Genomic DNA, 12,564 nt, shown 5'->3' with positions numbered 1-12,564 from the left:
TCCCATGGGTTTAAGAAGCTCTCCCAGAACCATAGAGAGGCCACAATCATTAACCCCAGGTGTGCAGGTAAAAACCTGCACTGAGCTCCAGACATTAACCCCTGACGTGCAGCTCAAAAACCTGCACTGGGATCATGACACTATCAGTGGTAGCTGGTCTCCTAAGCAAAGAGTGCAGCACTTACAAATGCCTTCCTAAAGAGCTTGTAAGCGCTGCTCTGAAGCTGGCAGAATTCCTAGATCTGGCCACCTTCAGAGTCCCTGCGCTTCTCCAATGCAACAGAGGCAAAGTTTTCTCTACTAGCAGCACCAGAGAGCGCACAGCTCAGGTCAGCAGTGCAACAGAGTCACTCCTCCAAACTGTCACTCAACCAGGAGCGCACTGTCACTCAACCAGTTGTCTACTACTTAGACAACCCCTTCTAAACCCCTATGTTTCCCCCCACCAGCAAAACAATAACAATTACGCTCGCCTCTGGTGTCAGCACTATTCCAGCAATGTCAGCACTGGCTCTCCCGGGGCTCACATAACATTGTTATATCACGTGATTCCTGCAGCCAATCAGCGTTGGCTTCACTAACCCCGCCTTTTAACAAATTAATTGCATCCATAGGATAGGAGAGTGAATGAAGTCCCCCCTGATTGGCCACAGGGATCACTTGACATTTCAATGTTACCTGAGCCCTGGGAACTCAGTAGTGCCGGAATGGCGCTGGCGGTGAGTCTAAATGTTATTTTGTTTTACTGGGGGGAAACATGGGGATTCAGAAGGGGTTGCCTGAGTGGTGGAAAAACCCTTTAAGAATTTCCTCTTTGTCTTTTGCTGCTGGTCCTTTCTTTTGATTTAAAAGATTTAAAAGGAATATGTCAGCAGGTTTTTGCTACAGAATAAAAAGGCATCATAATGTAGGAACAGAGAGCCTGATTCCAGTGATGTGTCACTTACTGGACTGATTGGTGCACTTTTGATACAATCCCTGTTATAGCTCTAGCAGTGCGTTGAATGCTGAGCTGTGTATAATCCCACCTACACCCCTGATTGGCAGTTTCCTGTGTAGGCTGTCAGCAAGCTGCCAATTGGTGGGCGGTAGGGTTACACAGATTAGCTGCACTACCTGGTATTCAACCTAGTCCAGCAATGATAATCTCCAGGTGATAAAATATTAATTGTACTGAAACACAGCCTAGTAAGTGACACATCGCTGGAATCAGGGTCTCTTCCCCTTACTGTGCTGTTTTCAGATTAAATAGCAAAAACCTGCTGACTTTCATAGTAATATCATGTAGCCAGGCATTACACATCGTGGTAATGTTACATGCACAGTAGTGTGTGGTTGTTAGCCTCTGCAGGCCCATAAAGTCAGGGACCATGAAGAAATTAAAATAGTAAATATATTTCAAAGTTTCATTTTACATCCATGATAGCATGAAGGGGTCCTTCAAATATACATCAGCTTCCCCTTTCACCCCCTCTTCCCACAGTCGCTGCCTCCTCTGTGTGATAGTGAATGCATTTTGAGTTTGTGCAATATGAAAATGATTGCTTTGTACCTCCATCTTCAAAGCTGCATGTGACTCCATCAGAGCCTGGATGGCTGAGTTCATGTCCATCACTTTCTACGTAATGAAATGGAAAAAGTTAATCAAAAACAGAACCAGTGAACATGCAGAGCACAGACCTGCGGCCTCTCTGTCGACCATGCATCTGCTGGAATCTACTCTTATGTGGCTTCAGATGTCAGACATTGCCCTCGTGGTTATTGCTGCTTATACTTTTTTGGAACTTTTTTTTGCTTTACAACTGATCTAAATAGATTAGATAACGGATGATAAGCTTGTATCAGTTTTGCATTTCTTCCTATTCTGATAGGCCACCGCCGATTGCTCTCTGGTTACCCCAGCATCAATGTCCGGCAGCAAAGGGGAACGTCACATGACCACTGCAGCCAATCAGCTGCCGCTGATCACATGCATCCTTTACATTTCCTTTCCAGATGGAAAGAGAAGGCTGCGGCAAATCAGAGGCCTTTAATTGGCTACATTGGTCATCTGATGCCTCCCACAGAGGAGTGGTGCCCGTTTGGAAGATATTTTTTCTTACACTTGCTTAATAATGGAGATCCCTTTTAAAGTGAATTATAAGAAATTAAATCTGGCCTTACACCAGAGATGGATCCTCCAACCTCCCCATAAACTATTACAATTGAAAGAGGACTGGAAGTGGCTCCCAGTGTAAGGGTAGGTTCACACCACCAATGCCTCCACACCTAATAAAAACGCTCCAATTTTTCTGATCGGACTGACATCAGTTTTTCTCGAACGTAGAGCAAAAAAAATGTTTCTCCACCATCTCTGTTCTGTCAATCCATGAAAATCGGACCTCACTCAGATGTCATCCGAGTGCAGCCTGATTTTTTTTTCACAGACCCAAAGACTTGTATTGCCGATTGTGAATCAACTCTCAGTCCAAGGAGAACAAATCGGACATGTGCACAGCCCCATAGACTATTATAGGTACGAGTGCTATCCGTGAAAACCACATATAACACTTGTACGTAAAATTCAGTCATGTGCATGAGCCTTAACAAAGGATTGGGCATATAGACATCCAATATGTCCAATCATCCTCTGTTATGCTTCCCGTACACAAATTACATTTTAATTCTATCCACCAATTATGGAAGAATCGGATGAAGACAAGTCCTAAGTTTTGTTTGAATCCCATTAGATAAAAAAGATCCATCAACAGCTCCATTATGATGTACTGAATTCTATATATATATTTGTCATCATTTAAGTGTGAAAATCTTTATAGGTCTTTTATACTTACCGTTGGCCCTGGCGCACCCCGTGGACCCTAAAATAAACATTTAATATCCTGAGTGTACAATGATGTAACATTTTAAACTTTTCTACAACAAGGACCAATACGTCTTGTGTAGATAATTGTGCTCAATGCATATTCTGCTTTATATCATACTTACAGGTGGACCTGGGTTTCCTGGGGGTCCTTGAGGTCCCTAAAAATTGAACCATATTCATTATTAAATGGCAAGATTTTTAAAAATATATCTATGCATAAGGTCGAAGCAAATGTAAAATGTGATCAATATGAACACGTTATTGTAAAACTCACATGAGACATGGACCTTTAAAGCGACTGTTACCTGATTTTACATTAAAAGTCTCCATGTTATTACACATATATCTAAGGCTTGATAATGATTTTGAAAGTCCATGTCAGAAGGACCATAGATATGAGTCTTTATGAAAATGAAGCTCAATCTCCACCCACCTGGCCTGATTGACAGCTCCTCAGTGTTCCTCCTCCCTGCTGAGATCTCACACTGCTCAGAACAAGCTGCAGCTGAGAGTCAGGCTGGGTATACGGAGACTGAATACACTTGGTCTCATGTATTCTCTCACACAATACTCATGTTAATATCAGAAATAAAAAGTCATACTGACATTGATTTTCAAAGTATATCCATGAGTCTCAGCAGGTTAAGCTCTTTTTTATAATTTCTATTGTAAAAGTTTGTGTCAGATCCACTTTAAAAAAGGTGCCCATAATTGGTTAATATATAATGGATGTTGAGATCACTGTTTTCCCAAGGCAAAGCTTCTCTTCTTCTCTTACATCAGGAGCCCACCATGTATTGCTTCAGTTTGGGGGCTGCTTGTAACATTAGTAATTATTATCCTTAGTTAAAGGGAAGCTCTCCTTTATATGAGCAGGTATAAGGAGCCCTTATAAGCATCTGAAATCATTTGTACCCCTGAGCAGAATATTTGGGGGTCTGTTTAACCATTGCAGGTAGAATCAGTGCCCCCCATTATTTGGGGTATCGTATAGATAATAGGGAGGTCTGTCAGGTGACAGATGCTCTTGGATCAGCCGCCCATTCTCGGGCAGACCTGATATGTACAGTATCATCACAGCATTTTCTTACCATTTCGCCTTTTGATCCTTTGTCACCCCGATTTCCCTAAAAATTAAAAAATGATCAATACGGCTAAGAATTTTTTGATACATACGCAAAGTTATCTCCTTAGTTATGGTCATCACTAGTGCATTACTATGCAGGTATCGCGTGGCAAGACCGTGCACATTGGTGGCATATGCGTAGAAGCTCCCCTAGGACGGCTGCACGGCTATAGGCTATGCTCACATTGTAGTTTTTTCAGGCTTTTTATTTTTAGCAAGTCTGCATTTAAAAACATCTGAAAAAGTGCTCAGAAAATTCTACCTATTAATTACTTTTGAAAACCTATTTGTTTTTCACATGTTCAGGCCTTTGAGCATTTTTTAACCATTTCGAGGTTTGCAAAAACGCCAAGCGGTTAAAAGTAGAGACTGGACCATTCTTCAGGCGTTGTCCACTATGAAGCCGCTCCTTACTTTACAATACAAGTGAATGGGAAGGCTACGAAAACGCTCGGAAGATGTCTGGGTGTTTTTCCGAGTATTTTGGAAGTTTTTTCTTTGCCTCAAAAAAAATGAAAGGATTTATTCAATGCTTAAGTGATTTTAAAAAATTGAGAAAATAATTTCCACCCAAAAAAGGTTGAAAAAAAACCAAACAGGCTTTCCATGCATGTATTGTGCCTATCACACAGCCGCGACACATGCAGCTGTGAAGCCGGATAGCTGATTATCGGGAGCGCTCCAGGTATCCGGTTCCCGATGAAGCTATTCGGGAAGCGCTATAGCTATTCGGATAAGATCTTATCCAAAGCTATTCACTCATCCCTAACAGCGGTATAACTGTGATCAAAATCAGGCCGCAAGGCTCGGACTGGCCGGCAGCTCTCCCTACCCGAGCGTGACAGCTGCATACAAATACAGGAAGCTGTCACGCTCGGGTAGGGAGAGCCGCCGGCCACTCCGTGCACTATGTTCCGATCTCGCTTTGATTTATTCAGCTGTCTGACTTCGCCCATAGACTGAGACGGGAATAACTCTTAAGGCTGGGATCACACATGCGAGAAATACGGCGGAGTCTCGCATGTTAATACCCGGCACTGCCGCCACCAAACGGATCAGAGCGTGCGGCCGCATAGAAATACATGGAGCCACACACTCCGCTCCTGAGTGCCGGCGGCAGTGCCGGGTATTAACATGCGAGACTCGGCCGAATTCCTCGCATGTGTGATCCCGGCCTAAAGGTCTTAGAAGTCTCATCCACATTGAAACTACTTTAATATGTTGCAGAAATTACGCTGAGAATACACCGAATGGGAATGAACAGCGACCGACCAGAGTCTAGTTTTCATTTCTCCCTGAATGTATGATGGGTGTAACCTGCAGAACCATTGATCTCTACTCACCAGATTGCCTGTGGGTCCTATTATTCCACCAGGACCTACGGGACCGCTGTATCCCTTCACAAAAGAAAATATAAACCAGTCAGTAAAACTAAATACAGTTCATTCAGCATTTCACAACTTCATACATTAACCCCTTTATGACAGCGCCAATTTTCAGTTTCACACTTTCATTATTGCCTCCCTTTCCACCCAGAGCAGTGGCGGATTATAATGAGGTCAATTTGGGCAGTTGCCCCGGGCCCAGTGGGGTTAAGGGGCCCACAGCCCCCAAGCCAGTAAATTGCCCCATTATAATCCGCCACCGCGCAGGGCCGGATTACAGGCAGGGCAGGCGGGGCTTCAGCCCCGGGGCCCCCACCACAAGAGCTTCTAAGGGGGCCCCCACCACATTCCTGCTGGCTGCTGCAATGGCACTCCATCTTCTCCCCGCCTAAAAGTGAGTGACCGTGGGGGCGGCATTATGTGCTCTGCTACCAGCAGCATCTACAAGTAGCGTGAACGCTGATGCTGCTGGTAGCGTGCAAAGGCTTGTGATGAGATCACAGGAGGTAAGGTGTCAGGGCCCCCGATCATGTGACCCCTGTCTCCTCCCCTCCTGTGACCTCATCACAGGTCCTGTGCGCACAGCACTGAGCACTGAGAGCAGCCATGTATGTGGAGTGCGGCTCTGCGGGTGGAGGTCGGTGCTGGAGGCCCCATTATTCTCTATGTGGAGTGCGGGTGGAGGTCGGTGCTGGAGGCCCCATTATTCTCTATGTGGAGGTCGGTGCTGGAGGCCCCATTATTCTCTATGTGGAGTGCGGGTGGAGGTCGGTGCTGGAGGCTCCATTATTCTCTATGTGGAGTGCGGCTCTGCGGGTGGAGGTCGGTGCTGGAGGCTCCATTATTCTCTATGTGGAGTGCGGGTGGAGGTCGGTGCTGGAGGCCCCATTATTCTCTATGTGGAGGTCGGTGCTGGAGGCCCCATTATTCTCTATGTGGAGTGCGGGTGGAGGTCGGTGCTGGAGGCTCCATTATTCTCTATGTGGAGTGCGGCTCTGCGGGTGGAGGTCGGTGCTGGAGGCCCCATTATTCTCTATGTGGAGTGTGGCTCTGCGGGTGGAGGTCGGTGCTGGAGGCCCCATTATTCTCTATGTGGAGGTCGGTGCTGGAGGCTCCATTATTCTCTATGTAGAGTGCGGCTCTGCAGGTGGAGGTCGGTGCTGGAGGCCCCATTATTCTCTATGTGGAGGTCGGTGCTGGAGGCTCCATTATTCTCTATGTGGAGTGGGGCTCTGCGGGTGGAGGTAGGTGCTGGAGGCCCCATTATTCTCTATGTGGAGTGTGGCTCTGCGGGTGGAGGTCGGTGCTGGAGGCCCCATTATTCTCTATGTGGAGTGGGGCTCTGCGGGTGGAGGTCGGTGCTGGAGGCCCCATTATTCTCTATGTGGAGTGTGGCTCTGCGGGTGGAGGTCGGTGCTGGAGGCCCCATTCTCTATGTGGAGTGCGGGTGGAGGTCGGTGCTGGAGGCTCCATTATTCTCTATGTGGAGTGTGGCTCTGCGGGTGGAGGTCGGTGCTGGAGGCCCCATTCTCTATGTGGAGTGCGGGTGGAGGTAGGTGCTGGAGGCTCCATTATTCTCTGTGGAGTGGGGCTCTGCAGGTGGAGGTCGGTGCTGGAGGCTCCATTATTCTCTATGTGGAGTGCGGCTCTGCGGGTGGAGGTCGGTGCTGGAGGCTCCATTATTCTCTATGTGGAGTGCGGCTCTGCGGGTGGAGGTCGGTGCTGGAGGCCCCATTATTCTCTATGTGGAGTGTGGCTCTGCGGGTGGAGGTCGGTGCTGGAGGCTCCATTATTCTCTGTGGAGTGGGGCTCTGCGGGTGGAGGTCGGTGCTGGAGGCTCCATTATTCTCTATGTGGAGTGCGGCTCTGCGGGTGGAGGTCGGTGCTGGAGGCTCCATTATTCTCTATGTGGAGTGTGGCTCTGTGGGTGGAGGTAGGTCCTGGAGGCTCCATTATTCTCTATGTGGAGTGCGGGTGGAGGTCGGTGCTGGAGGCCCCATTACTCTATATGTGGAGTGCGGCTCTGCGGGTGGAGGTAGGTGCTGGAGGCCCCATTATTCTCTATGTGGAGTGCGGCTCTGCGGGTGGAGGTCGGTGTTGGAGGCTCCATTATTCTCTATGTGGAGTGCGGCTCTGCGGGTGGAGGTCAGTGCTGGAGGCTCCATTATTCTCTATGTGGAGTGCGGCTCTGCGGGTGGAGGTCGGTGCTGGAGGCTCCATTATTCTCTATGTGGATTGTGGCTCTGCGGGTGGAGGTCGGTGCTGGAGGCTCCATTATTCTCTATGTGGAGTGCGGCTCTGCGGGTGGAGGTCGGTGCTGGAGGCTCCATTATTCTCTATGTGGAGTGCGGGTGGAGGTCGGTGCTGGAGGCTCCATTATTCTCTGTGGAGTGGGGCTCTGCGGGTGGAGGTCGGTGCTGGAGGCTCCATTATTCTCTATGTGGAGTGCGGCTCTGCGGGTGGAGGTCGGTGCTGGAGGCTCCATTATTCTCTATGTGGAGTGCGGCTCTGCGGGTGGAGGTCGGTGCTGGAGGCCCCTTTATTCTCTATGTGGAGTGTGGCTCTGCGGGTGGAGGTCGGTGCTGGAGGCTCCATTATTCTCTATGTGGAGTGTGGCTCTGCGGGTGGAGGTCGGTGCTGGAGGCTCCATTATTCTCTGTGGAGTGGGGCTCTGCGGGTGGAGGTAGGTCCTGGAGGCTCCATTATTCTCTATGTGGAGTGCGGGTGGAGGTCGGTGCTGGAGGCCCCATTATTCTCTATGTGGAGTGCGGCTCTGCGGGTGGAGGTAGGTGCTGGAGGCCCCATTATTATCTATGTGGAGTGCGGCTCTGCAGGTGGAGGTAGGTGCTGGAGGCTCCATTATTCTCTATGTGGAGTGCGGCTCTGCGGGTGGAGGTCGGTGCTGGAGGCTCCATTATTCTCTATGTGGAGTGCGGGTGGAGGTAGAGAATAATGGAGCCTCCAGCACCGACCTCCACCCGCAGAGCCGCACTCCACATAGAGAATAATGGAGCCTCCAGCACCTATGTGGAGTGCGGCTCTGCGGGTGGAGGTCGGTGCTGGAGGCTCCATTATTCTCTACCTCCACCCGCACTCCACATAGAGAATAATGGAGCCTCCAGCACCGACCTCCACCCGCAGAGCCGCACTCCACATAGAGAATAATGGAGCCTCCAGCACCGACCTCCACCCGCAGAGCCGCACTCCACATAGAGAATAATGGAGCCTCCAGCACCTATGTGGAGTGCGGCTCTGCGGGTGGAGGTCGGTGCTGGAGGCTCCATTATTCTCTATGTGGAGTGTGGCTCTGCGGGTGGAGGTCGGTGCTGGAGGCTCCATTATTCTCTGTGGAGTGGGGCTCTGCGGGTGGAGGTAGGTCCTGGAGGCTCCATTATTCTCTATGTGGAGTGTGGCTCTGTGGGTGGAGGTCAGAGCTGGAGGCTCCATTATTCTCTATGTGGAGTGCGGCTCTGCGGGTGGAGGTCGGTGCTGGAGGCTCCATTATTCTCTGTGGAGTGGGGCTCTGCGGGTGGAGGTAGGTCCTGGAGGCTCCATTATTCTCTATGTGGAGTGTGGCTCTGCGGGTGGAGGTCGGTGCTGGAGGCTCCATTATTCTCTATGTGGAGTGCGGCTCTGCGGGTGGAGGTCAGTGCTGGAGGCTCCATTATTCTCTATGTGGAGTGCGGCTCTGCGGGTGGAGGTCGGTGCTGGAGGCTCCATTATTCTCTATGTGGATTGTGGCTCTGTGGGTGGAGGTCAGAGCTGGAGGCTCCATTATTCTCTATGTGGAGTGGGGCTCTGCAGGTGGAGGTCGGTGCTGGAGGCCCCATTATTCTCTATGTGGAGTGTGGCTCTGCGGGTGGAGGTCGGTGCTGGAGGCCCCATTATTCTCTATGTAGAGTGTGGCTCTACGATTCATGACCCCCGTCACGTGACGAGGGGGGCCCACAGAGTCTGAACTGCCCCGGGCCCTGGCTACCCTTAATCCACCCCTGACCCAGAGCCATAACTTTTTTTTTTATCTTTAGTTTCCGTCCCCATAGCCATATTAGGACTTGTTTTTTTTCTTTTTCAGGATGTTATAGTTTTTATTGAGGACAGTCATTTTACCATATAATGTGTTGAAAAAAATCCATGTTGGGTGAAATGGGGAAAAAAAACTCAATTCCGCCATATTTTTTTTTTTTTTTATTTCCTTTTATGTTGTTCATTGTGTAGCAAAAAAAGACCTCCGTACAATTACAGAGCTACCAAACCTGTATGGTCTTTTCTGAACCCTGTAACTTTTTTATTTTTCCGTTGATGAAACTGTAAAGCCTTATTTTTCACCTGGCAAGCTGATTTTTTTTTATTGGTACCATTTTGGGTTATATATGACGCTTCGATCACTTATTACATTTTTTTCAGGGAAGTACGGTGACCAAAGATGGCGGTCTTTTTTTCTTTTTTCTTTTTCTATAAGGCTTTTATCGTATGGGTTAAATAATGTTTTATATTTTAGTACTTTTCTGGAGAAGAAAATGCAAAATACACGTACTTTTCAATTACTTATTGTTGATTTGAGAAACTGGGAGCGATGTGAAATTTTAGGGTTAATCTTTTTTTAAAATACTTTTAAAGCACCGCTACTGCGTTTATTTTTTAATTGCAGAGCTGGAGTGCTGCCACTAATCTAAGTTCCTTGGCACTAGTGTTATACGTACCAGTCACCATCGTCACCTGTTACCGGCGCCGCTCTGGTCGGTCTCCAGGTTATGACCTTCCGGATCGCTCCAGTGTTTGCTTAGCGAACCTGACGCCACAACGCAATGTACGTCTATGAGAGCCATAACAAGGTTCTCATGGACTTACACTCGGCACTTGTGACTGTTACCTCTGACTCCCTGTCAGTCAGAATCTGCAGTCACAAGATGGCGGCGTGGGACCAGGGCGGTGACAGGGAGAGGTGAAGACGGTGGCTGGTAGGTATAAGTCTAGGTTTGGGGAACTTAACATTACTATCATCAATGCAGCTCTGAAATGAAAAAATGCTGGAGTGGTGCTTTAAAAACTTTTGCAAATTACTTTTTATCTTTTTTTTTTAAGTGATTCGATCACTATTATACTGCACTGTATACCAGAAATAGTGATGTGGTGTGAAGCCTAGCCACAGCCTGTGCTTCAAAAAGGGACCAAAAATGGCAGCGATGGGAGCCTTCAGTAAGCCATCAAGCCTTTCCCCTACCCTATACCTCTGATAGATATCACTGTGGTATCCATCAGTATCTGTCGTGCACATTATATACCTTCTTTACTGGATGGAATAATGCAGCAGACCGGGCCGGCGTTAGGGGGATCAAACTGGGCATTTGCCCAGGACCCCCAGTCCTCAGGGGTCCCCAGCTTCTACAGTAAAAATTAGATTGATAATATCAATCTAATTTCTGATACTGAGACTGCTTAATCCCTTCATCCCCTGGGCCAGTTTTCACCTTCATGACGAGGCCAAATTTTATCATTCTGACCACTGTCACTTTATGAGGCAATAACTATGGAACGCTTCAACGGATCCCACCAATTCTGAGTCTGTTTTTTTTCGTGACATATTGTACTTAATTGAAGTGGTAAAATTTAGGCAACTGTTTAGGCAAGTGGAAACAGTGCCTAAACAGTGGAAACCCCCCACAAGTGGAAACAGTGCCTAAACAGTGGAAACCCCCCACAAGTGATCCCATTTTGAAAACTAGACCTCCAAAGGAATTTAGATGTGTGGTGAGCACCCATAGGTGCTTCACAGAATTCTACAACATTGATCTGTGAAAATGAGAAAAATATATTTCCAGGACGTCCACCTGACAGCACCATGGAGGACGTCCTCCTCCTCCTTACAGGGACAGGAAGCACACGAGAGGTTAAAGGTCACGTCCCACCTCCTCTCCCTCAGTGTTTTTCCTGTCCCTGCACGGAGGGACACACGAGAAGCTTACCGGAGGGGCTCAGGGGATCGTACGGCTAGTCCAAGCCTTCCCCTGTCAAGAGGTCCCGGGGCCGAAACTCTCCAGTGGGGAGTCCCTCTGCCCCAAAGGCCAGGAGCAGGACGACGCTCCTGGAGGGAGCCGTTCCTCCCTATGAGAGGCTCTCGGCTCCAAAAACTCACCGCCACGGCAGGTGATGGTCGGCTCCCCGCAGGCGGCTGGCCGGGCGGGCACCGACGGACGACTGGCGCAGCCGGCGCTGGGAGGCAGGAATGAGGCCTCCGCAGTCCGCCATAGCAGGCGAAGAGGCCGGAGTGGCAGTCCGCCGCATATGGATGGGGGTTGGCTCCCCACGGCGGCTGGCCGGAGGAGGCCGCCATAGTCACGCGCAGAGCAGGAAGTGGAGGAGGCGGCCTAGCGCGAGAGGCCGCGCGTCACATCCGGTGACGTCAGACACCGGCCTTTGAATCCCAGCGCGCGCTTCTGAAGCCACATAGCGCTCGCTGCTGAGGCCAGACAGCGCTCGCTACAGAAGCCAGACAGCGCTCGCTACGGAAGCCACAGCGCTCGCCACTGAAGCCACACAGCGCTCGCCTCCGGGGTCCACAGCGCGCGCTCCTAAGGCACAGAGCGCGCTTCTGGAGATCCAGGGAGCACGTTTCGGAGGTCCATAGCGCCCTGCGGACCGCGCCAGGATGGAAGGGGTCGCTCCAGCAGGCGGAGGGGTAAGTGCGCATAACGCAGACCACCCTCTCCCACCCATTACCCCAACCCAGATCTGAGTAGGTGCCCCTTCTGTATTATTAGGAGAAGGGAGCCCCGACAGAATCCCCCTCGGGGGCGAAGGACCCGGCAAAGGCCACCTCCAAATCGGTCAGATGCCCAGTATGCAGGGTAAAGCTGCCAGACACATATAACAAGACCCTATGCGGATCCTGTACCTCAAGGGTCGTAGGCGAGGAACAGCCATCCCTCCTAGCCGAAATGAGATCGCTGATAAGGGAGGAAGTTCGGGCCTCTACATCCAGCCTCGCACGGCGTCAGTCCCCCTGCCCAGGGCCGAGTCGCAAACGTCCAAGGTGGGAAGCGGACCCAGAGTCGGAAGAAAGCCCTAGTGAGGAGTCCGAATTCCGGGATTCGGATCAGGAAGAAGAAGGCGAGATCCGGGGGGATAGACAAGATCAGAGCAGGAAATACCTATTCAGACTGGAGGACACGGACGAGTTGGTCCAAGCA

The 12,564-nt window shown here is 49.7% G+C and overlaps 1 protein-coding gene across 2 annotated transcripts in view; it reads right to left on the bottom strand.

Moving 5' to 3' along the window:
* COL24A1 (collagen type XXIV alpha 1 chain) overlaps positions 1-12,564 on the bottom strand; it is a 310,883-nt gene that overhangs the window by 14,582 nt on the left and 283,737 nt on the right. For both annotated transcript variants that reach the window (XR_012220101.1, XM_073544400.1), the window contains exons 52-56: positions 5,333-5,386; positions 3,955-3,990; positions 2,986-3,021; positions 2,832-2,858; positions 1,553-1,618 (exon numbers count right to left, since the gene is read on the bottom strand). Coding sequence is in view for 1 of the 2 variants with exons in the window: in XM_073544400.1 (XP_073400501.1) it covers positions 1,553-1,618; positions 2,832-2,858; positions 2,986-3,021; positions 3,955-3,990; positions 5,333-5,386 (219 nt within the window). In the remaining variant the exon portion in view is untranslated. The remainder of the gene's footprint in view (positions 1-1,552; positions 1,619-2,831; positions 2,859-2,985; positions 3,022-3,954; positions 3,991-5,332; positions 5,387-12,564) is intronic.

This window comes from Dendrobates tinctorius, unplaced genomic scaffold, assembly GCF_039654945.1.
Source record: "Dendrobates tinctorius isolate UK_male_01 unplaced genomic scaffold, ASM3965494v1 ptg000138l, whole genome shotgun sequence".
Classification (NCBI taxonomy): domain Eukaryota; kingdom Metazoa; phylum Chordata; class Amphibia; order Anura; family Dendrobatidae; genus Dendrobates; species Dendrobates tinctorius.
Note: the sequence above shows the minus strand (reverse complement) of the source record. Positions and strands in the feature narration are given on the sequence as shown.